The sequence below is a fragment of the Brachyistius frenatus genome, unplaced genomic scaffold (genome assembly GCF_029030835.1).
Source record: "Brachyistius frenatus isolate BFR_SWC_R1_liver_20210118 unplaced genomic scaffold, ASM2903083v1 Contig_15, whole genome shotgun sequence".
NCBI lineage: Eukaryota > Metazoa > Chordata > Actinopteri > Embiotocidae > Brachyistius > Brachyistius frenatus.
The window spans coordinates 2156527-2176577 of NW_027210614.1; the positions used below are offsets into that span (position 1 = coordinate 2156527).

General features: G+C 43.5%; 2 protein-coding genes across 4 annotated transcripts; one reads left to right on the plus strand and one right to left on the minus strand.

Annotated features, from left to right (window-relative positions):
* The first annotated feature begins 1448 nt into the window (after positions 1-1448).
* vrk3 (VRK serine/threonine kinase 3) lies at positions 1449-9388 on the plus strand. Of its 2 annotated transcripts, none has more exons than XM_069693549.1 (16): positions 1449-1538; positions 2232-2431; positions 2541-2675; positions 2992-3120; positions 3237-3398; positions 3709-3849; positions 4584-4627; positions 4838-4904; positions 5210-5294; positions 5388-5490; positions 5617-5709; positions 5880-6012; positions 6347-6464; positions 6599-6657; positions 6827-6963; positions 8941-9388. In XM_069693549.1, the coding sequence occupies exons 2-15, from the start codon at positions 2233-2235 to the stop codon at positions 6961-6963; spliced, it is 1605 nt and encodes a 534-aa protein (XP_069549650.1). In that variant the 5' UTR covers positions 1449-1538; position 2232; the 3' UTR covers positions 8941-9388. The 2 variants fall into 2 exon arrangements, with proteins under 2 accessions (XP_069549650.1, XP_069549649.1); XM_069693548.1 differs by lacking the exon at positions 1449-1538 and adding an exon at positions 1549-2016.
* Positions 9389-10298: 910 nt separating this feature from the next.
* LOC138618062 (rho family-interacting cell polarization regulator 1-like) lies at positions 10299-18419 on the minus strand. Of its 2 annotated transcripts, XM_069693546.1 has the most exons (16): positions 18293-18419; positions 18080-18158; positions 17919-17942; positions 17738-17791; positions 16859-17008; positions 16426-16489; positions 16299-16342; positions 16094-16219; positions 14960-15108; positions 14724-14832; positions 14143-14274; positions 12546-13160; positions 12234-12466; positions 11162-11255; positions 10987-11080; positions 10299-10889 (listed from the first exon to the last, which is right to left on the minus strand). In XM_069693546.1, exons 1-16 carry the CDS (start codon positions 18382-18384, stop codon positions 10819-10821), a joined length of 2130 nt encoding a protein of 709 aa, XP_069549647.1. In that variant the 5' UTR covers positions 18385-18419; the 3' UTR covers positions 10299-10818. The 2 variants fall into 2 exon arrangements, with proteins under 2 accessions (XP_069549647.1, XP_069549648.1); XM_069693547.1 differs by lacking the exon at positions 14143-14274.
* Positions 18420-20051: the final 1632 nt, after the last annotated feature.

Genomic DNA, 20051 nt, shown 5'->3' on the forward strand with positions numbered 1-20051 from the left:
ATATGACACAAAAAACAGGACAGTAACTCAGGAGCCCATTTAATTCAGGTCATTTATCCTGCCAAAGGCTTTTTTTTTTTTTTTGCTTCATGCCCACAGTTCTGAATTTAACACGTTTTATACTTTTCATGATTTCTTTTACATGGATTCTAGCTATTGAAGCCTTAAAATAAAAATTAATATACATTATTCCAAGATTTTCCAGTGTTTTATATCATGATATCATAACTAACAATTCATTCTATGAGATGGAACATTCAAGGTGAAAAAAGAGCAGAGATGCTTTTTAACACAGCAAATACCATAAATGTAGTTGTTGGGGATAATCATTGAGTAGATGATGACATGTGAGGATTGAGGAGGCTTACTGCCTCAGCTAAACAATTTTCTCAGAAACTCTTAACGATGGGCTGGATTTAGTTTCCAGAGGACCACTGTATCGCTGAATTGACAGAATATAACATTACTGGATGGAAAAACATTTTAACATCTTATTAAGTCAATGCATGTTAGGTTTCTGAATACATTGATTTTTGAAAACTGCTGAGCCTAGATGTTGTTTTGGCAAATTGTAGAATTTTAATACACAAACACTCGATATTGTATTTAATCGTATTACACATAAATCTACATGTATAGAACGGTATTGGGGTGAATGTGATTTAGTGAAGACACATGAATATATTTTGCCTCACTGTTTCAATCCACAAATTCAAATATTTGAAATTTTTTCACTAATTGAGTTCAATCATAGTCAGACTAAGCTGAAATAGTTCATATTGTCAATTGTGCCATACTTTCATATACAAAATGTGTAAATTATGTCAAGAAAAATAAACATTTGTATTTATGTATTACTTGTTTTACTATTTTTTTTTCAACGCCCTTCTGTTGGTTTTCAGCATTTTTTTTTTCTCTCAATTTATGAGCAAAACATTATCACAAAAATATTATTTTATTTATTAATTTTTATAAATTATCGATTTTAAAGTCGTGGCACACATTTCTTTAGGTTAGCCTGGATATGTCTGTTTATGACAATTCAGCTGAAGGCAGTTGGCTGACACTTCAAGACTTTTATCTGCATGATGTTATTTTCCACAGATAAAAGTGCATAAAAGTTCTCATGACAGTAACTGTAACACATTTAAACCATTTGTTGCAACCGTTGACAAAAGTTATTAAATCCATTCTCAAAACCAGACTTCCCTGACAGCTGGTAACTACAGCCGTGTCCTGGAGCTCCGTGTCGACTGACCTTTATATTATATATTATATATAATATATACTACATATTATAATTATATATTATTAGTTATGTAAAATGAAAAAAAAAAAAAATCTGAGATCTGATAAGTTTTACCTCCGAGTTTGAATCAGTTTGTCTGTGATTGTCCTGAGGTCCTGCAGGGGGCAGCACTTCCCCGCGTCAACGTTAATCCGTCGAAGAAGAAGCGCCGCTCACTTCTGCACTGATCACACTTGTCAGACCCGGAAGCTACATGCACTCAGCCCAAACAGCCGTTGGAGTTGGGAAGGTATAACTTGTTCTGTTACAGTTGTCGGATGTGTTTTAACCCCAAAGTTATTGCAAACCAAAGATTAAACACGGTAGCGAGATGTTTCCGTCTGAAACCTGCTCTATTTATTATTTAAGGTTCGACTGAGTATCAGCTAGCTAACATCAATTGTTTGGCCGCTGAACTTATTTGTTTGTTTGTTTGTTTTCAGCGCAAACTGACAAACGCGTTGAAATAACTTGATGTGAAAACACCCGTCAGCTCTGATGGGTTTAGTAAATGTTGAGATCTCGTTCTTTTTTTCTTCCTCACACGGCTTATCGGTGCTAATGGTGGCTGACAAACGTGCATTGTGTTCAACATGGATCCAGGACGGAGGAAGAAGAGCTCCTCTGTGGTCGCCATGGTTAAAGCGTTGCTAGGACACGTGTCTCCGTGGCAACAGACCTGTCCAGTGACTAAAACACGGATGTTAAGTTAACAGTCAGGACCTAAGGTCTCCTAATGATTTGGGTTTGATCAGATTTACGGTGTCGCACAACAAAGCATCGCACTTATTGGGGTTTTTTTGCATTAGAAGTGCTGATATTCGTGGGAACATCTGTGAGGTTTCACACTGCGTGGCGTCGAGGGACAGATGTTTAACAACGTGTGTGTGTGTGTGTGTGTGTGTGTGTGTGTGTGTGTGTGTGTGTGTGTTCACTCTTGCAGAATGCCTTTCCATTTCTGTCCCCAGTGTGGGACGAAGTTGAAGCCTGATTTCAGATTTTGTCCGTCATGTGGGGAGAAGCTTCCCGCTGATGAACTGGGACCTGTGAGCTCGACTGCTTGGTTAAGTGTCCCTCCGCCTACATGGGAGGAAGCATCGGTAGATAAAACAAGTACGAGTTGTGAGCCCACGGAAAGTCGGGGTAAATATCTTGGTCATATCTTCTAAAGAATTGTCTGTATAGATCCGTAGATTTGAGACTTTCTGTGGTTATAAACCCCCCCGGAAATGTAAATCCTCTTCTTCTGCAGTCCATGCATGTATCACTTCAAATCCACTTATAACTCGTCCTGCACTGCGAAAGACACTGTCCCTTCGCCTGGACAGAGAAGTTAAATTCAACATCAGGGACGCCTCTCCACCTGCGCTGCCCTCCACCTATCCTGCTACAGGTGACAAGATTGAAAGTATTTAAAATTGTATGGAAGCACTTTCACCTTCAAGTTTTTATTTTGTTTTCTGATAAGAAATGCAAGAGACATGCAGCAGCATGAACAGAGTGATAAAGTACAACTTTAGTCATTTTTACATGTTGGCAGATTAAAGCATCGAGAACAATTCCAGCTGCTCTTTTTTTTGGGGATCAAAGTAATGCACTTTGATGATTTAAAAAAAAAAAAAGTAACGATATAAAAACATCAAGAGTAATGGACAATTATAAGTTGCCTTCATTCCTGGAAACAACGGTGCTGTGATTTGCACCAACAGATAACAGTGACGGGTGGCAGGTATCTCCAGCAAAGAGGCACAAAGATGTTTTCAAACTCAACGCGGAGGTGGAGCCATCTTTAGGGGCTTTGTCTTCTCCTGTCGTAAAATCCCCCCGACCCGGTGAGCTCAAACACCATCTCTTCTACCGGCCCGTTCATACCGACTTTTATGGACATTTGCGAGCCTCTCCTTTGCTGCCGTCATTGTTTCTGTTTTCCATGTCGATGCACGTGTAGTCAGAGGAAAGGCAAAACTCTCCAGCCCTGCCGCGAAGCGGCAAGAAGAAAAGAGGCTGTCTGATGAAACAAGCGGGACAGCCGGGGGATCGACGGTCGACGGCTCCTCTGTGGCCATTTCTTCCCCGCCTTCCTCTCCGGCCTCCAGGTCTCCTCTTAAGGGTGAGCTGCAACTTTCAATGCCGTGCCATGAAAAGGCCGTGAGGTCTCGCTGAACGAACAATATCATTTCTGTAAAAGTAAAACCTTTAAAGTAAATCCTCCTCTTTTCCTCCAGGCGTATAACAGAATATAGTTTCTCACCACTTAACCTTTGTTTACTTTAAACTGCCAGATTTACCAGGATGTCAGTTTAAACTGCAAGAGACAAAGTTCACATGGAGTCAGTTGTGTATTATTTGTAAGTGTGTAAGTTCTTTATTCCCCCTTGACATAATCAATTGGAAATGTTTGTATGAATGTGCAATGACAGGAAAAAGCAAAGCCAAGAAGGCAAAGCATGCGCTGGCAGTGGAGCCGCTGCAGGAAGGTGAAGAGGTGACGGACACGACAGGCAAGAAGTGGAAGCTGATGAAGCTGCTCAGTCAGAGCACAACGGAGCTCCTCTACGAAGGTGAGACTGTCCGCATGACATCACGGGAAGAAGTGGAAAATATATTAAAGGCATAATTTAACAGCGTATTGTCACGGGAGCGTTAGGTTGCATTTGAGTGACGTCAACTACTCGGGCTTCACCCGGTGTCCGAACTGCTCTGGTGTTTTTAAACCCTTAAAAAGGACCGTTTTAAAAATCCCTGCTGACATTGTTTTAGTTTGAAATCTCTGTTTGTTTGTTTTTTTTAAACCGTCGGAAACAGAGACTTTTGAAAAGGGTGAGAGAGACACCGACGTTCGCTCTGTCGTATCAGTCGGGACGTGTCCTTCACTGATTCATCACGCGCTGTCACGTGACCTTCTTCAGGTCGAACACAAACATCAGCAATGGCTGCCAGTGGTTAGTTAAACATGGATCAGTAATTATAGGCGTTGCTGACTTTGTTGTTTTTGCGACTGTCTATCATCCGGGTGATTTGCGACAATTCCTGTCCATCGCCGTCATCAGTCATCACGTTGCATCGTATCAGGTGACCCATCAGATTCAGTTGAAAGTATTTGACCAGAATTTGTGGCTGAGATGTGTTGAAGCTGATTTCGTGCCACTGCTTCACAAAGAGATGTTTAGTTGATCAAAGTGCAGTTGAACTCCTCAGCAGAAAACAGTTTATTCTGAATTGACTTAAAAACTGTCAAAATCAATAGAAGAGAACATTTAATATCAAGTGAATAATGTTGTTTCGTCCTTTTCAGTTTCACGGCCCAATTCCAAGGACTCGAATCACATCCTCAGATTGGTAAATTATAACACTCAGAGTTCAAAATGTGATGAATTATTGTCACACTGTCACTGAGGTGACGTCAATATAGAAATAATAGCTTTTCCACATGTATTCATCAACTAATTCATTGTTTGTGTTTGTTCTCTACTTTCAGTAGCGACTGCTGGTTCAGGTCTTTGATTTCCCTTTGATCAATACATTTCATCTTTTGTTTCTTACTTTCAGGGAGCTAAAGATGGACGAATGTTCAATGAGCAAAACTTCCTGCAGAGAGCAGCTAAACCTGCATCTGGTGAGTGTTTACTATGTTTTCATCAGTGATGTAAAACTACCTGAAAGCCGCACTGAAAGTACAGATATTATACCAGAAAATGACTTTGGTCAAAATTCTAATCGGCTCGTCTTAAGTGAAGCGAGACTGTAAGAAGATGTTCGGTCAGTAAAAACTATCTGTTTCACTTCGTAATACGTTAAAAGAGGAAAGCAGAGGTGGACAAACGAAGCAGCGTCACAAATCTGGAGCCCTTTTCAGAAACAGTTTGGATTTGACAGAAGAGAAACATCACACATGATCATCCTCCTACTTATTGTCTCTAGTGGAAAAGTGGATCAAACAAAACAAGATGGGTTTTCTGGGGATTCCTGCCTGCATTGGTTTTGGTCTTCATGCAGATTCATACAGGTGTGAAGCTTATCTTTGAATATTTACACACCATGCTGGTGTGAAAGTATTTCACATTAACTCCAGGATTTGTTTTCCTCTTTTCTTTGACAGGTTTCTGATTTTCCCCGACATGGGCCGGTCTCTCCACTCCGTCATCGAGGAGGAAGACGAGCTCCTGTCTGAGAAAGTTGTTCTTCAACTCGCCTGTAGAATCGTTAGTGTTTTCACATCACTTCTAAACCTGTCAGACTCTTGAACTCAGACCCACGCGTGAAACACGATGTCATCAAAACTGATTCCCACTTTCTTAATAAACTGTGACTTTTTTTTTGTCCTGCAGATCGACGTGCTGCAATACATCCACTCAAATGAATACGTTCACGCTGATATAAATGCAGAGAACATCTACATAAAACCGGGGCCGAAATCACAGGTGAGAAATATTCTAAACTACTCTGTCATGACTGAAGTGCGTTTTTGTGCTGACCACGCTTTTGCTCGTGTGTGTGTGTGTGTGTGTGTGTGTGTGTGTGTGTGTGTGTGTGTGTGTGTGTGTGTGTGTGTGTGTGTGTGTGTGTGCGTGCGTGCGTGTGTGTGTGTCAGGTATACCTCGTAGGATACTGCCATGCCTTCAGGTACTGTCCTGGAGGCCAGCATGTGGAGTACCGTGAAGCCAGCAGGACGCCACACGAGGGCTGCGTCAAGTTCATCAGCCTGGACGCACATAAGGGAGCAGGTGTGTCTCCTCTGTGGTTCCTCCTTCAGAAACTAAAACCCTGCCTCGAGTCCCTGAATACCTTCACTTCACATTATTATAGGTAACATGACCACGTTTATCTTTCCCACACGAAAACAAGGCTTCACACCATGAAACTGCTTTGATTTTCTGCTGCGAAGCTGATCGTGATGTTCTTTGTAAAAAGATCTCGTACAACAGTTCACGCGTTAAGATTATGAAAACCCACAAAAGAACAAGGTGCCGTGTGCTCCTGAGGTTCGTCGTGTTGTTTTGGAGAATGTCGGGTAAATCCAGGGAAGAAACGACGTTGTCATCGCCACTTGTGTTTCAGCTGCGTCTCGACGCAGTGACCTGCAGTCTCTGGGTTACTGCATGCTGTACTGGCACACTGGGACACTGCCGTGGACCGGACTCACTCAGCCGGAGCAGGTAGCCACGCACAAACAGAGGTAAGAGATCCGATCAACACTGGCAGGACACCATAGAAATAACCGGGTCCGATTTACGCTACATGCCTGCAAAACCTGAAAAGACACTGAAGTGCAATACAAAACAAACGTCTAACAAAAGGTTCTGGACGTAGATGCGTGGAGGACGTGTCTGCGCTGCTGAGCCACTGCTTTGGGAGGAAGAGAGTTTCCGGTGAGTTGAAGTCAGGAACCTCTTCACTGATGTGGCCGCATGCTGGCTGGTGCTTTACTTTACCTGTGTGTGTGTGTGTGTGTGTGTGTGTGTGTGTGTGTGTGTGTGTGTGTGTGTGTGTGTGTGTGTGTGTGTGTGTGTGTGTGTGTGTGTGTGTGTGTCGGTGTAGTTGCATTTGAAAGCTACCTGACTGCGGTGATGACTCTGCAGTACTCTGAGCAGCCCGACTACTCGGCGCTGAAGGCTGGACTCGGTGCTGCTTTACTGCAGCTGGGGGGGTCGGTGGAGCAGCCGCTCAGCTTATAGGTGAGGACGCACCTGTAAGCAGCTCAGAAAAACAAAGAGCTTCACGGGCACCCTGGTACGCCGGGTCCTGCTTTCACCCTTTGTTCAAAATGTTTAAGTCTTCTCTCGGTGTGAATAAGAGATTCAGATCCACAGCCGGACGCGCTTCTTTTTTATCTGTATTTTTTTAGACCATAAATTTGACATGGATGTAAAATAATTTCTCTGATTCAAATCGATCTTCACTTCAATAAGTCAATATCGACTCTTAAAATCCAGATACTGATCTTTTGGCCACAAAATACACAAATACACTGGCATGACTAAAAACCTGCAAAAACAGTTTCATTCCCATCGATCTCACCTGTAATTTGAGTTTCCTGCTAATTAGCAAATATTAGTCAGTTAAAATACCCATCTGAGATGCTAAATATAATAAACAATGTACCTGCTGAACATCGGCACGGTAACATGGCCATATTACACAATAGTAATAATGATAATGTCTTTTTTAAATCATAACACTGTGCAGTGGAGCTACTGTTGTCCTGCAGCTTCCTCTTCCTCACGGTCATCGTCACACTTCTGCTTTCTTCTTCTTCTTCTTCTAATTCTTCTTCTTCTTCTTCTTCTTCTTCTTCTAATTCTTCAGGTCTTTATTCTGGTCCTCCAGTTCCTTGTTTTTTACCACAAGGTTTTTCTTTGGCTCGTCCAGTTCCATATTCTTGCCTTGATGTTCCTTTTTGTTCTCTTCTAGTTTGTTCTTTGCCTCCTCCAATTTTTTTCTTTCCCTCCAGTTGTTTCTGCTCCTTTAAAACTCTTTTCCTCTTTCACTTGTTTCAATTCCTCCTTCACTTTTTTCCCATTCCCTCCTCCACTGCCTTCCTGTCTCTATCCAGTTCTTTCGTTTCCTCCCCAAGTTCCTTATTCCTCACCTCAATTTCCCTCTTTGCATCGTCAAGGTCTTTGTTCTTCTCTGCGATTTCTTTTTCCGCCTCCTCTATCACTTCTTGTCTTTCTCCGGTTCTCTCTTTTCTTCTTCCAACGGAGGACATTTCATCTCTGGAGTCCTGAACGTCGGCTGCCAGGAGTTGTCTTTCTGAAGGTTTTTGGTTGGTTTCACAGAGAGGCTTTCATTCTTCTTCTTGAGCTTCAGGATTTCATCATCATTTTGGTGGAGCTGCTCCTTTGCCTCCATCACCTCCTGCTGGTAGTTGGTGAACTGGGTATTTGAGACGGCCTCGCCCACTCTCTCTGTTCCTCACAAACTGCTCCATCTGTTTTTCTCCTACCAGAAAGATGCCTTGTCCCCTTTTAGCTCCGCCCACACATGAAGCTGTTCAAATCTTTTTTCTCCTACCAGACCAAAACAATGCCCTGCGCTTTGTGGCTACGCCCACAAATATCAAAACGAGACATCATAATTATAATTTATTAAATGAATTCTATTTACTCTAAATCATAAGGAACTTCCCTGTGATGTATGAAAGTGGCAATCATTTGTATGTTGACTGCTGCATTATCAATTCACTAATAGCTCTTGAAGTTACCTTAAACATGTTAAATTTAATAAACTGAAGTGTTAAGATTTTACTTTCTTTTTACGGTATTCATAATAAAGTTATGTGTAAGACAGTGAAAAGTGCAAAGGAGGGCAGTGATGTTTTCCAGCCCTGAGTGTTGCCTGCAGGTTGCTTTTCAAGCTGCACATAGATGCTCGGGCAGAAACCTCCGTGTTGCCTTTCAGGTGAAATAAGGAGGAAAAAAGTACAAATTATATCCGGCTGTTTGATCTTGAGCTCACAGTAATAATTAAAAGTGAAATATTTATCATTACTTGGATTTTGGATGTTATGAGAGGAGTGTTCAGAGATATAATTGTGCGAACCAAATGAAAGCTTTCAAAGTCTGATTGAAAATGAAACAGAAACATGACACCGTGCTTTCTTTGTGATACCAATATTCAAATCCCTTTTTTTTTTTTTTTTTTTTTCCCAGACACATCAAACAAGAAGAAGACAGTTGGAAGATTTTGTATGTTTTTTTTTTTGCTTGCTTTTTATCATGGTGTGTTTTATTTGTTAGGTTTTATTGCACTGATTGCTGAGTGTTGTTGAGGTCATTATGTGCAGATGACACGTAAAATAATCTGGTTTTACTTGGAGATCATTTCATTAATGGTATTCTTGAGGTTTTTCAAATAAACTGTAATGTGGTCAATGTGAACGCACAGATTTCAGGTGACAATGACACTGGTTACGGTTGTTGTAGTAGTCTTTGAAAGTTTGTCTGGTTTTAGATATTTCAACTAGTTGTTGAACTTAATGGATTGTTTTTTTTACTTCGTTTTGTTTCCTGTAAGTGTCAGCGGAGAAAGATGTACAATGCAATTTAATTTTTGTATGCATATTTCATCTCTGTACTTCCTTTAGGATGAGCCACCACCCACAAATAAAATGGCTGTAGTTCATATTTGAAACAGTGCCTTAATGATCTTTGATATTCAGTTTTTAATTCTGAAAGCCAAAGAGCACCGAAAATACATCTTCAAGTCTGAGTGTTTAACATTAAGTGTTTTCGTTGATGTGATGTTTACTGGAATAAAAAAACAAAAAAACACCTGCGAGGTATTAATTTTCAAGAAACCTTTATAAAGTTTAAACATTTCTGAACATAAACATTTTAACATTTCAAGACATATACAATTCTTTATATGAAACAGTAAATATCTCTTATTGTGCACACTCTTGAAGTAATTCAGAAAATAAACACTGTCATCTTTAGCCTGATCTCTCCTGTCCTGGCATTTAAAACCTTACATCTCTGTCGCTTGAGGCACTTTCTGAATGACGAGGCTTCTGAGGAAACATGTAAAGCATGACGCTGAAAGACTATAGCGCCCCCGTGAGGCAGCTTCTGGACACAGTTACAGACCGGACGGCTTCCTTGGAGCAGAGCCTAGCTTACACACTTAAAACTGATCGGGTTAGCTTTGTATTCAGACATGCTGGCAGAGTGAGGCAGCTACACATGCAGGTTTAAATACAGTTTCCCACTGCAGGTTGTTTTCGTGTTTGTAGAAACGAGTTCACTCAGCTCCGTGTGTTCATGGGTATTCTCATTCGCTGCCTCTGATGCCTAAAGTGAAAAGATCCTTTTTCGTTATCAGGGTACATTCCTGGTTTGGAAATGACTGTATGTGTTCAGACAAACATCACATGCTCGTGAAGTCTTTCCCCTCTAACAGTGAAAGAGCTCTGGGCTGTGCACCGATTTAACACTGAAAATCATAACCTCGGTAGTTTTTCGCATCCACAAACACTGATCTTTTTAGAAAACCTGGTAATGCAACTCTAACTGATTGTATGCTTCTCTGGAGACTAAAAAACAAACAAAAAAAACATCCACTTGAACTTATAAAACCATTTCAAAATGATTAGATAACTTTAAAAAAAAAAATGAAAAAAAAAAAACAAGGCCGCTTTTATGTGCTCCTGAAATGTTTCTGGACACTGAATTTTTCACATGACGGGAGCAGTTTATAAAAGTGTAAACTAAAGTGGTGTCCCACTTTAACCCAGGCAACATGATGGAGTGTGTGTTGAAAGAAAGATTACGGCTGGAGGGAGGGAGGGAGGTGTGTTGGGTATTTCAGTCAGGACTGAGATGCAGAGACCTCGGGGTTTTTTTTTTTTTTTTTTTTTATAGTTCTCGGTCAGAACAAGGCAAATACGAGCACAAACTCCGCCGTAGTGGAGGAGCTTGTTTGTCTGAACAGTAAGTGGAACATCCTCAAGGCCTCCAATCCCCGCAGTCTCAGAGAGAGAGATGGCACCGGAGTGGGAGAAATGGTTTAGTCGTGGCTCCACCGCGTCATTAGAAGACAGTCGTGGCCAAATGGCCGGGAGTCGAGGGACGCCCCTCCTGATCATGTGCTGGTTCATCTCCTGAGAGATTAAGAGCAGGGCGAATTAGCAAAAAACCTCTCAGCCGTGCTGTTACATGAACGGCTAGCGGCTCTGTTTACGGACAAACGCCTCTCACCGTGTTGTTCGTCTCCCTTTTCCTGGCTGTGCTCCTCCTTGTCCTCGGGAATTTCCATCTGACCCAAATCCTGTACGTCAGCCACGCTCGACTCCTTCGGGGCAAAAATGCTTTTTAACCGCGATCAAAGCAACAGAGAAAAGTGGCGCAGCTGCTGTAACTGAAGTGTGTTTACCTGCGACTCGGAGAAACGGTCTTCATCCGAGTTCCTAAATCCTTCTGGGGCTTCCATGAGGATGTCAAGACCGCCTGCCTCCTCTTCATCACCGCTGAGCATGAGAAGACAGCGTTATTCATGTTGGCTGGAAGAAACATCTGAATCATCTTGTTCCACATCCCCATTTTTTCTGGACACACTATTTTTACACCGCGTGAAATATTCAAACCCAACACGCCATGTTTTTATCGACTGTATAAACTTCCCACACGTCTCCACATTTTTCTAGCAAAATTCAGCCTCACGCACGTGGTGTCTGAAAACGTATAAGATGAAATCATTTCCACGGACATTAGATCAGCCATCAGCCCAGGTAAACATAGTACTGGACATAAAGCAGCTTTCATAACAGGAAGAAAAAAAAAAGGCCCGCTGCCACGTACTGGTTGTTTTGAGTGTTATTACAAGCAGCTGAGTCAGGAAAAACTTTTACATCAACCTCGGAGTAACTCGGAGTCAGAGATATCAGGAATTTCTAACCTCTATGATATCTCCTACTTATTGATCGACTGTTGTGTGAACGAAGCTGTGACCAATCAATCGCTGGCAGTTAGGTCTAAATTAAATCCAACAAACGGCACTTACACACTCACTTCAGCCAAATTAAGCTTAGAACAAACTACCAGCCGAGCACCGACAGAAACGCCGTGTGCAAGTTGATGGAAACATTTATTATTCTTAAGGTTCACCAGCGAGTCTGACTGGGTCTGTGTGATTCTGGCGTCGTGTTCAGGGAGGTTGTTGAGGCTTTTCTGCTGAAAGGAGCTGCAGCTGAGAACTGACAGAGTAGTTGGAGTGAATCAGAAGTGAAGGTGACAGCTGAGGTGAAACTCACTATTAAGCTCCGTGAAGCTACGAGCAGCCGCAAACTCAGGTAATAATTCTCTATGAACGAACCATTAGGCTGTCACACTGTTTTTACGTTGCCATTGGACAGACGGTTATTACAGTGATTGATTATAGCTGCTTTGACTCTGGATCCTTCAGGCTGTTTAAATAACGGAGCTCATTAAGAAATATTGACACTGACCTTCCTCCGGAGTAAAAGTTCTCTACGTTCTTTTCTTCTTCCTCTATTTTCTCCGGTTCCGATTTGTTTCGATCCTCTTCATGTTTCCCGTCCCGCTCTTCTTTTTCTCCTTCGTCTCCCTGTTGTTGTTCGTCTTCCTCACCTTCCTCGAGGTCAGAGCAGTTGAGAAAGTCAAAACTTTCGAGGGCAGTCTCGACTTCCTGGATGAAACTCGAGGACGTTGGAAAAGGAACCTGCAGAAAAACAAATTCAGGTGTTCAAAATGCCACTCGACTTCACAAACACCCGCGATAAACGGATCGCCGAGCTCACCGTTGGAGCATCTTCTGGTTGTTTGGACTCCCGGGCGGACGGACGTGGCTGACTCTGCTCCACCCGGCGTTTCTCTGCCGCCTCGGTTGTGCTGTCCCCTGTCTGTGTTTCACTCTGTTCAGCCTGAGCTGCTGAGTCCTCAGATGGATCCTCCTTCACCTCCTCTGCAGACACCTCCGCCCTCTCCACCGACACCACGGGAGGCGCAGAGGAGACGTCGGGGCACGAGCAGCTCAGGTCTGCGGAGGTTTCAGAGAGGTCCTCTGACTGGACGGACACCCGGTCAGTCGCAGTACAGTCTGGGCTGCTCTCCACCACGAGGCCGCGAGAGCAGGTGGTCTGCAGATGGCCGTTGAGCACGGCGTCTGTCTGAGGGAAAACCTCCCCGGCTTCTGACTCGTCCTCCTCCTGGTTGGACGAGAGCGACGGCGTCGACGCGCTGGACTTGTGTGGCGTGAAGGACAGCGGAGTGGTGAGAGTGCTCTGCAGCATGTTGGAGGCTGTCAGCCTCTGAGCGGGATGAGCCAGAGCTGGACTGGAGGAGTCGTCGGAGGATTCAGAGGAGTTGGACCACACCGTCCCGTTCTCCATCTCCCCCTGACGCTTCAGCAGAGACTAGAGGGGAAATGAGACGAGAGGCCACCGATGAGAAAAGGAACGAGATCCGAGCAGCAGCGTAACGGTGACACTCAGCGGGGAATGCTTACAACATGTCGGTAATCAAATTAATGGTCGACAAATTCATTATTCTAGTGGTCCTCAAAACTGTATCACTGACGCGCTGAATGAGGGGGCAGCCGGGCATAAAAACACGGAGTGGCCCTCACGTTAAATCGGTCTGTTTCATGTGGGACTGTCATGCTGGCGTGCCATACATGTTCAGGTGTGTACGAGTGAAATGTAAAGTGCAGCGGACAAAAAAAAAAAAGAAAAACGTGACGCTCAGCCAGCGAACTCGCCAGTCCCCCGCAGAAGTCCAGAAAATGTCCCGGACTGTGGCGGTCCAGAGTTCAGAGAGGCTCTGCACCTCAACTTGGACCACATCAGTCTCCTCTCAGTCCATTCAGGCTCATGTTGTTGCAACAGTGTAAATGATTGACATGAGTGGTTTACAGGGAGACAGGTGGGACTTAAAACCTCTGTTTCTGCTTCCACGAGACAGAAGTCAAGACGTCTGTCAACAGCAGCTTCATTGTATTTTCAGGAATGGATTTGTGAAATTTTACTTCCTATACAGACAAAAATATGCAGATAATTGTAATCGACGATTTGGGGATGTTGGTAACTTGTGATTATTTTACACTAAAAGAGCAACATTTGTTCTTTTATTGATTTCATAAACATAAAAAATAATAATCAGCTAAATGACAAAATAATCATGAATCACTCACATTGATTAAAGTTGTGATCAGTCGAGACAAATATTGACCATGAGCAGGATTTTTCTGTTAGGACTTTGGATTTGATTAGAAACGAACCTGCTGCCACATGTTGATTACTTTTGGTTAATACATTGTTATATTTGACTTTTTTTATTTTTATTTTGTAGATTGATCACTACAAACTAAACTACCGCTAGAACTACGTCCCAACACACCGGCGGTGCTGAGGTGAACCTGGCTGTCGTACGGCTGAATTCACAACGTAAGGATGCCGCTCTGTCCGCCTGGACGCTGTGGAAAGCCACCACCAACGGGCGACTCTGCCTGGGCCTGCTGCGAAGCAAGCTCTTCATCGAGGTGAGGAAGAGGAGGGACATATTGGAGTGCTACTCAACAACTATTAAACAGCTACAAGGACCACAACTGCGCTCATACACACTGTTGCTGTCACACATGTCACTACTGCTGTCGTTCATTCTCCACGCACCGGGCACGCCACTGCCACCACCACATGTCCTCACGCACAGCGCTCTGTGGATATCCTCACACACGTCAGTACTACCGCTACAGACAAAGCAGTTGGGGAGCAGCTGAAATAGAACAAGCCAGTGAAATGACAGTAATAATGGCCATTAGAGAGATAAATCCCAAAATACACAGTAGTTTATATGTGTAGTCAAAATAAAGCGTTTCAAAAGTGTACAGCTGATTTAAAAGACTGGAACAAACCCTTCATACAAACTATGAACCAGCGATGTAACAGCTGAGGCTGAATGTCTTTTTTAAGGTGACTCACATAAAACACCTGCTCTCGCATAGAGGGAGTGTCAGGAGGGCTCTGATTGGACAGCAGCCGTTTGGAAACTGTACTGGTGGAGGATGTCTGGTCATCCTTATCAAACGGGCTGCAACAAAACAAACAAACAAAAGCAAAACAAAAAACAGGATTAAAAAGTGAGAAACAGGACAAAAGACACCAGAAGAATCACAAGAATAAAAGATGTTGAGGTGTGTGCTGCAGAGTTTACGCACCTCCAGGTGACCTCCAGGTTCAGTTTCACCGTCCCGAGGTCGTTGATGTCCACGGCGAGCGTCTGCGGCAGTGGGCAGAACAGATCGAGCATCTCGCAGGACACACTGCCCACCACCACGTGATTGGCCAGGCTCTTCAGCTCCGTCACCTTGACAACCAAAACAAGTAAACGTCAGAGAGATGAGGACACGCAGACAATGAAAACTGACAATGAACTGATCCAACAGACAAGTACACAAACTCTAAATTAGACATTAGACTGTCAAAGGCTATTGAAATTGCATCAATGAGTCACAAGGCTGCACTGGGTGACATTTTCCTTCATAACAATGAACATGTGGAAGATATTTTAGATCGGAGGGGCCCAAATTCTTTCTTATGAAAGGCCAAAAATGATTCTGGATAGAAGGCGTTGGGTCAAAAACAAATGTTTATGTTCTGTGAAATTACATTGAATTAAAATGTACTATATTTTACAAAAAAAATTACATTCTGAATCTGAAATAAAATTTCATGAAACGGTCAAAATCCGTCTTGCCAACTTTTTTTGTACATTTTCTCTCGTCAGTGTGCCAGTCTGCCAGTCAAGATGGTTCATCTTGACTGGCAGCTCAGTGACACAGGACACACGAACAGCACACGAGCATCGGTAGGAGAGAGAATACATCATGCTTCATATCTAATAAGGAAGCTTAACAGTGCTGCACATTGCCATAAAACAAATGTTATGTACCTTTTAGCTGCACAAAAATGGGAGGTTTGTATTCATTACGATTAGGGTTTCACAGCACATTAGAATAACGAGAATAAGCACGAGCTTGTCAAACGGCGTAGTGGGCCAACTCGGCCCATGAGCCTCGAGCTGAGCTGCTCTGGCATCTGGTTTGGGTCGTGGTCCGCCCACATACAGCTCGCTGCTGCTCCAGCACTGAAGCAACACATGTATTGACTCACACCTAGAATTACTCCCGAAAAAACGCACATTTACTTCTGTCTCAGTGACATTTAATAGAAACTACGCTGCCAGCCAGTTTAACTATTAATTATAAACTGAAACGACATATTAAGAGATTTGCATCTTCAAATATAATAACGCGTTGACGGTCGTGGTTTTTGTGAGCTGGTGTCTTTACCTTGATTGACAGCAGCTCTGTGACGAGAGGCAGGAAGATATACTCCTCGCTGTCCCATATCTGCTTGTTGCTGACTTCCACGCGGCCTCGTAGCCTCCAGCGTTGCCGCCCGTAGCGCATGAGGACCTGACGGGGCCCAGAATAGTCGTGGTGATAACCCAGACAAGAGACACGGTGGCTACGTGCTTGTGTTTGCGTGTCTTACCTCATACTGGTCACCGGCGCACAGCCGCGCAAATCCAGCGAGGCCTGAAACATCCGAAATCAAAATAAAAAGCGAGAAGTGGACGATCAGCAAATAGGAAGTTGTGCGAGCGCAGAAAGTGACTCACCTTTCATTTTGACATGAAATTCTCCCATCTGGCTTTCTAATTCACTCTCAAGTGAGCACATGTGCTGCAGAGACAAAAGGAGTGAGGGGTTTAGATAATGTACTCCCAAGAACAGAAACAATCAACCGCTTAATCTATTTGGATCATCAATAATTGAGCAATTATTTTAGCTATCTTCTTTTTTTAGCTCCTCAGAAGTTATGGCCTGTTTGTTTTCTTAAAATTATACTGAATATCTTTTCGTTTGTCGGTTCAGTGTTGATAAAAAAAATAAAAAAAATCATTAGTTGCAGCCCAAAACACAATAATAACCATGTTATGACATCTATTTTTGGAAAAATGCTAAAGACAAAAGTCCGGTACAGAGGACCACACTGAGTGCTGACTTGGACACATTCAGCAGAGACCCGATGCCCTCTGGTTGCTCACTTGCCTCTGTACATTCCCTGTAACCCTTGTTGGCTTCACTCAGGCTCTCTCTGGCCTCCCTGCTGCCCGTAGCCGAGTTAAACGCTGCCACCATCTTACTGGCTCCATCGCGAACGCGTCGCTGTATACAATAAGCATCGTACAGTTCCTCAACCTGTAAAAGCAAATATTACAAAAGTTGAAACAAATATAATAAACTGACTTTTATTTCATGTTGTTTCTTGAAAAACAGATTTATTTATTTTTTTAAATGTTGTATTATATAATAATTAAAGCAGATTGCATTTCTTTGGCAGTAGAACAAAAAAATTTTTTTTTAAATAAACCACTGACAAAATCAGTTTATGATGTTGTTATGGCAACAAGTGAACACTTTCACACCCAAGACACACAAAGCAACACAAGCATTAAATTAATTTATATCCAATATTCAAAATCCTTTCAGCTCTGTTTTGGTCTCCACCAACTCCTGCAGAAACCGACCAGCTCTTTAAGCTGCTAAATGCCGTTTCCTGCTCTTTCGTTTCCTTTTTCTGACGTTTGCTTTTGAGCAGGTAGCGCAAAGTGGGTTTATATGAGCTTTATTGTTATAAATAGTTGGCTGCTGACACTAAACATGATCTGGATGAATGGGAACAAAACATGGGAAAAATGTAGCCAAACCAAACCAAAATTACGAGCTGAAAAATGCTAAAATGCCACTTAGAAATTGAGAAGAAACTACAGAGTTGGTAAATCTCGGTTCGTCCTTCCAAGTAACGCCTTTCAAATAACACATTGTCCTTTAATTCATACTTATTATAAAATAATCTCAAAGCAGAGCGAACAATAAAAATCATTCATTTATCTGTCAAATCAATCAGTTACTAATATTCACACAAACCTTGCTGAGGTGGAACTCCAAGCGACGCATGAAGCGCTCGATGGCTTTCACTTGCTACAACAAAGAAAACCATTATTAAACCCGACAATCTAGGACAGAAAATCTGAGTGTCTGTTCCAGCTGTATACAGTTTCAATGCTTGGATTCAGATCATTACACAACAGGTTCCTATGAAACTCACCTTATCCAGCTCATACAAAGACCCCTGCAAAGAAAACAACAAGAGTCAGAACATTGCAAAGGATCAATTAAACATCCTGATTGACAGTGGAGAAGAGAGCAGCCGGCCTGATATGGACTGATCAACACTGGAGTGACGGGTTTGACTGAGCAAGCTCTCACCAGACGACCGTTCCTCTTGTTCTCTCTGATCTGCTGGCCGAGGCTGTCCAGCTCCAGCTGATGGACCTGTAGGTACGACCTGAACCACACAAACACGTCCCTCTTTTACTTCCTTATTCTACAGACCGAAGAAGCAGCCGGTTCTGATATTCCACCTGGCAGCCATCCAAGACTGGAATCAATACAAACAGTGGCTGAAATGTGTTTACTCACTGTAAGCCTCTGCGTAAGGCAGTGTACACTTCATCCAGCCTCTCCGGCTGGGGAGTTTTAGGGGGGGGCAGTTTGGTGGAGCCTGTGAACATCCTGCTTCCTTACAAGGCACGTTTCTCTTGGATCAAACAGCCGCTGAGGGAGGGAGAGGAAGAGAGAGAGGAGGGAGAGGAAGAGAGAGAGGGAGGGAGAGGAAGAGAGAGGAAGAGAGAGGAAGAAAGAAAGAGGGAGAGAGAGGAAGAGAGAGGAAGAAAGAGGGAGAGGGAGAGAGAAAGAGGGAGGGAGGGAGAGAGGTTGAGTTTTGGATCACCTCTGATAAAGCCTTCATGGGTTTTTCAGATTAAAGCTCATTCAAAATTGGCACCAAGGAACTGAGTAGAGAGAGAGAGAGACAGAGAGACACAGAGAGAGAGAGAGAGAGCTGCTCACCTGCTGACTGGACAGATATTATCACTGGAACATACTTGGAGAGCTGTGTGTGGCGCTGTGGCTTTAACACATTGAAGGACATGTCCTGTAACAACATAAACAGGAGACATTAGAGACAACAATGTCCCTCTCTGGACCTGACAGCGGCCCTGCTCCTCTGTGATTATCTAGAGTTGTGATCATGAGCATGTGAGGGGAAGAGGGGAGGATACAAACCACTCTTTCACTTCCTCTGTCTGTCCACTCCTCCTGTTGAAAGTCAAGGCAGCAGCAGTGGTCACCACTGACAGCAGCAGGCAGCAGTCTGCTCCGGCTTCTCTTCCCCTTCCTCCCCTCCACCCTCCCCTCCACCCTCCCCCCTCCTCTCCACGTCTAGCACAGGAAGTCTCATGGCTGACTCTACACAGGAAATTCTACACAGAAGTTTGGCCCACGGATATAAAACTGTCCCTCCGCTGTGTAAAAAAACGGTTTTCTACTTCACGCAAAAGCAAAACGCTGCAGGACGGGTGGGGTGTGGGGTCGTGCTTGAGCTAATCTAATCACTAAAGAGATTATGAATTTAAATCACACTAAATCTGTGGAGCAGGAGCCAAACCCATATTAACATGAGACCTTTGGTTGAACCAGCCCGGGACACAGAAAGTTCTCTGCATCGTCTTCCACTAAACCCCCGACCAGCAGAGAGGGAGACTCCTGGAGGGAATCAGGTGTGACACCTGTTGGAGCCGCTGACATGGAAAACACACAGATTATGGTTGTATGCCATCAAAGCCTTATTAGAAACGACACTGCTGATATCAGATTAAGCTGTGTTCGCCCTGCTGGTATTTTCTATGGTTGTCCCGCCACAGGGCGAGGACGGAGGGCTCGGGGTCCGCCGGGGGGGAGGGGGGTGGGGGGGCGGCACTTAAAGCGCTAATCTTAGCCGCACCCTGGGAGGATTAACTGGAGCCGGTCCGGGTTGGGACACGGCAGAGAAACGGGTCATACAGGGAGAGTTTTTAATGAATAAAACACCCTAACCCCCCCCCCAAAAAAAAGCACCTTGTGCCATCCACGGAGAGAGAGAGAGAGAGAGAGCAGGACTCGGACATGAAAGTCCAAAGTCATTATAATAACTGAGATAGAAAGAGAGACACAGCTCACACTCTCCCACCATGCATGTATAATTAGCTACACGCTAAACCCACGCGTGTTCTCACCAGCCTTTGGTTATATCGATATTTAATGAGTGCCAATCAGCCAGTTTTCCTCTCTGTCAGATGTGTTTTTATCCCTTTTCTTACATTAGAGATCTTTAGCCGGATTAATCCTCTGCACAGAGCAG

Coding starts and splice junctions, on each gene's coding strand:
- vrk3 (XM_069693549.1), top strand. CDS start 2,233: ATGCCTTTCCATTTCTGTCCCCAGTGTGGGACGAAGTTGAAGCCTGAT. Junction 3,399..3,708: donor CTCCAGGTCTCCTCTTAAGG/GTGAGCTGCAAC, acceptor GTGCAATGACAG/GAAAAAGCAAAGCCAAGAAG. Junction 3,850..4,583: donor AACGGAGCTCCTCTACGAAG/GTGAGACTGTCC, acceptor CGTCCTTTTCAG/TTTCACGGCCCAATTCCAAG.
- LOC138618062 (XM_069693546.1), bottom strand. CDS start 18,384: ATGTTCACAGGCTCCACCAAACTGCCCCCCCCTAAAACTCCCCAGCCG. Junction 17,943..18,079: donor ACAAGAGGAACGGTCGTCTG/GTGAGAGCTTGC, acceptor TTTTCTTTGCAG/GGGTCTTTGTATGAGCTGGA. Junction 14,833..14,959: donor AACCTGGAGGTCACCTGGAG/GTGCGTAAACTC, acceptor GTTTTGTTGCAG/CCCGTTTGATAAGGATGACC.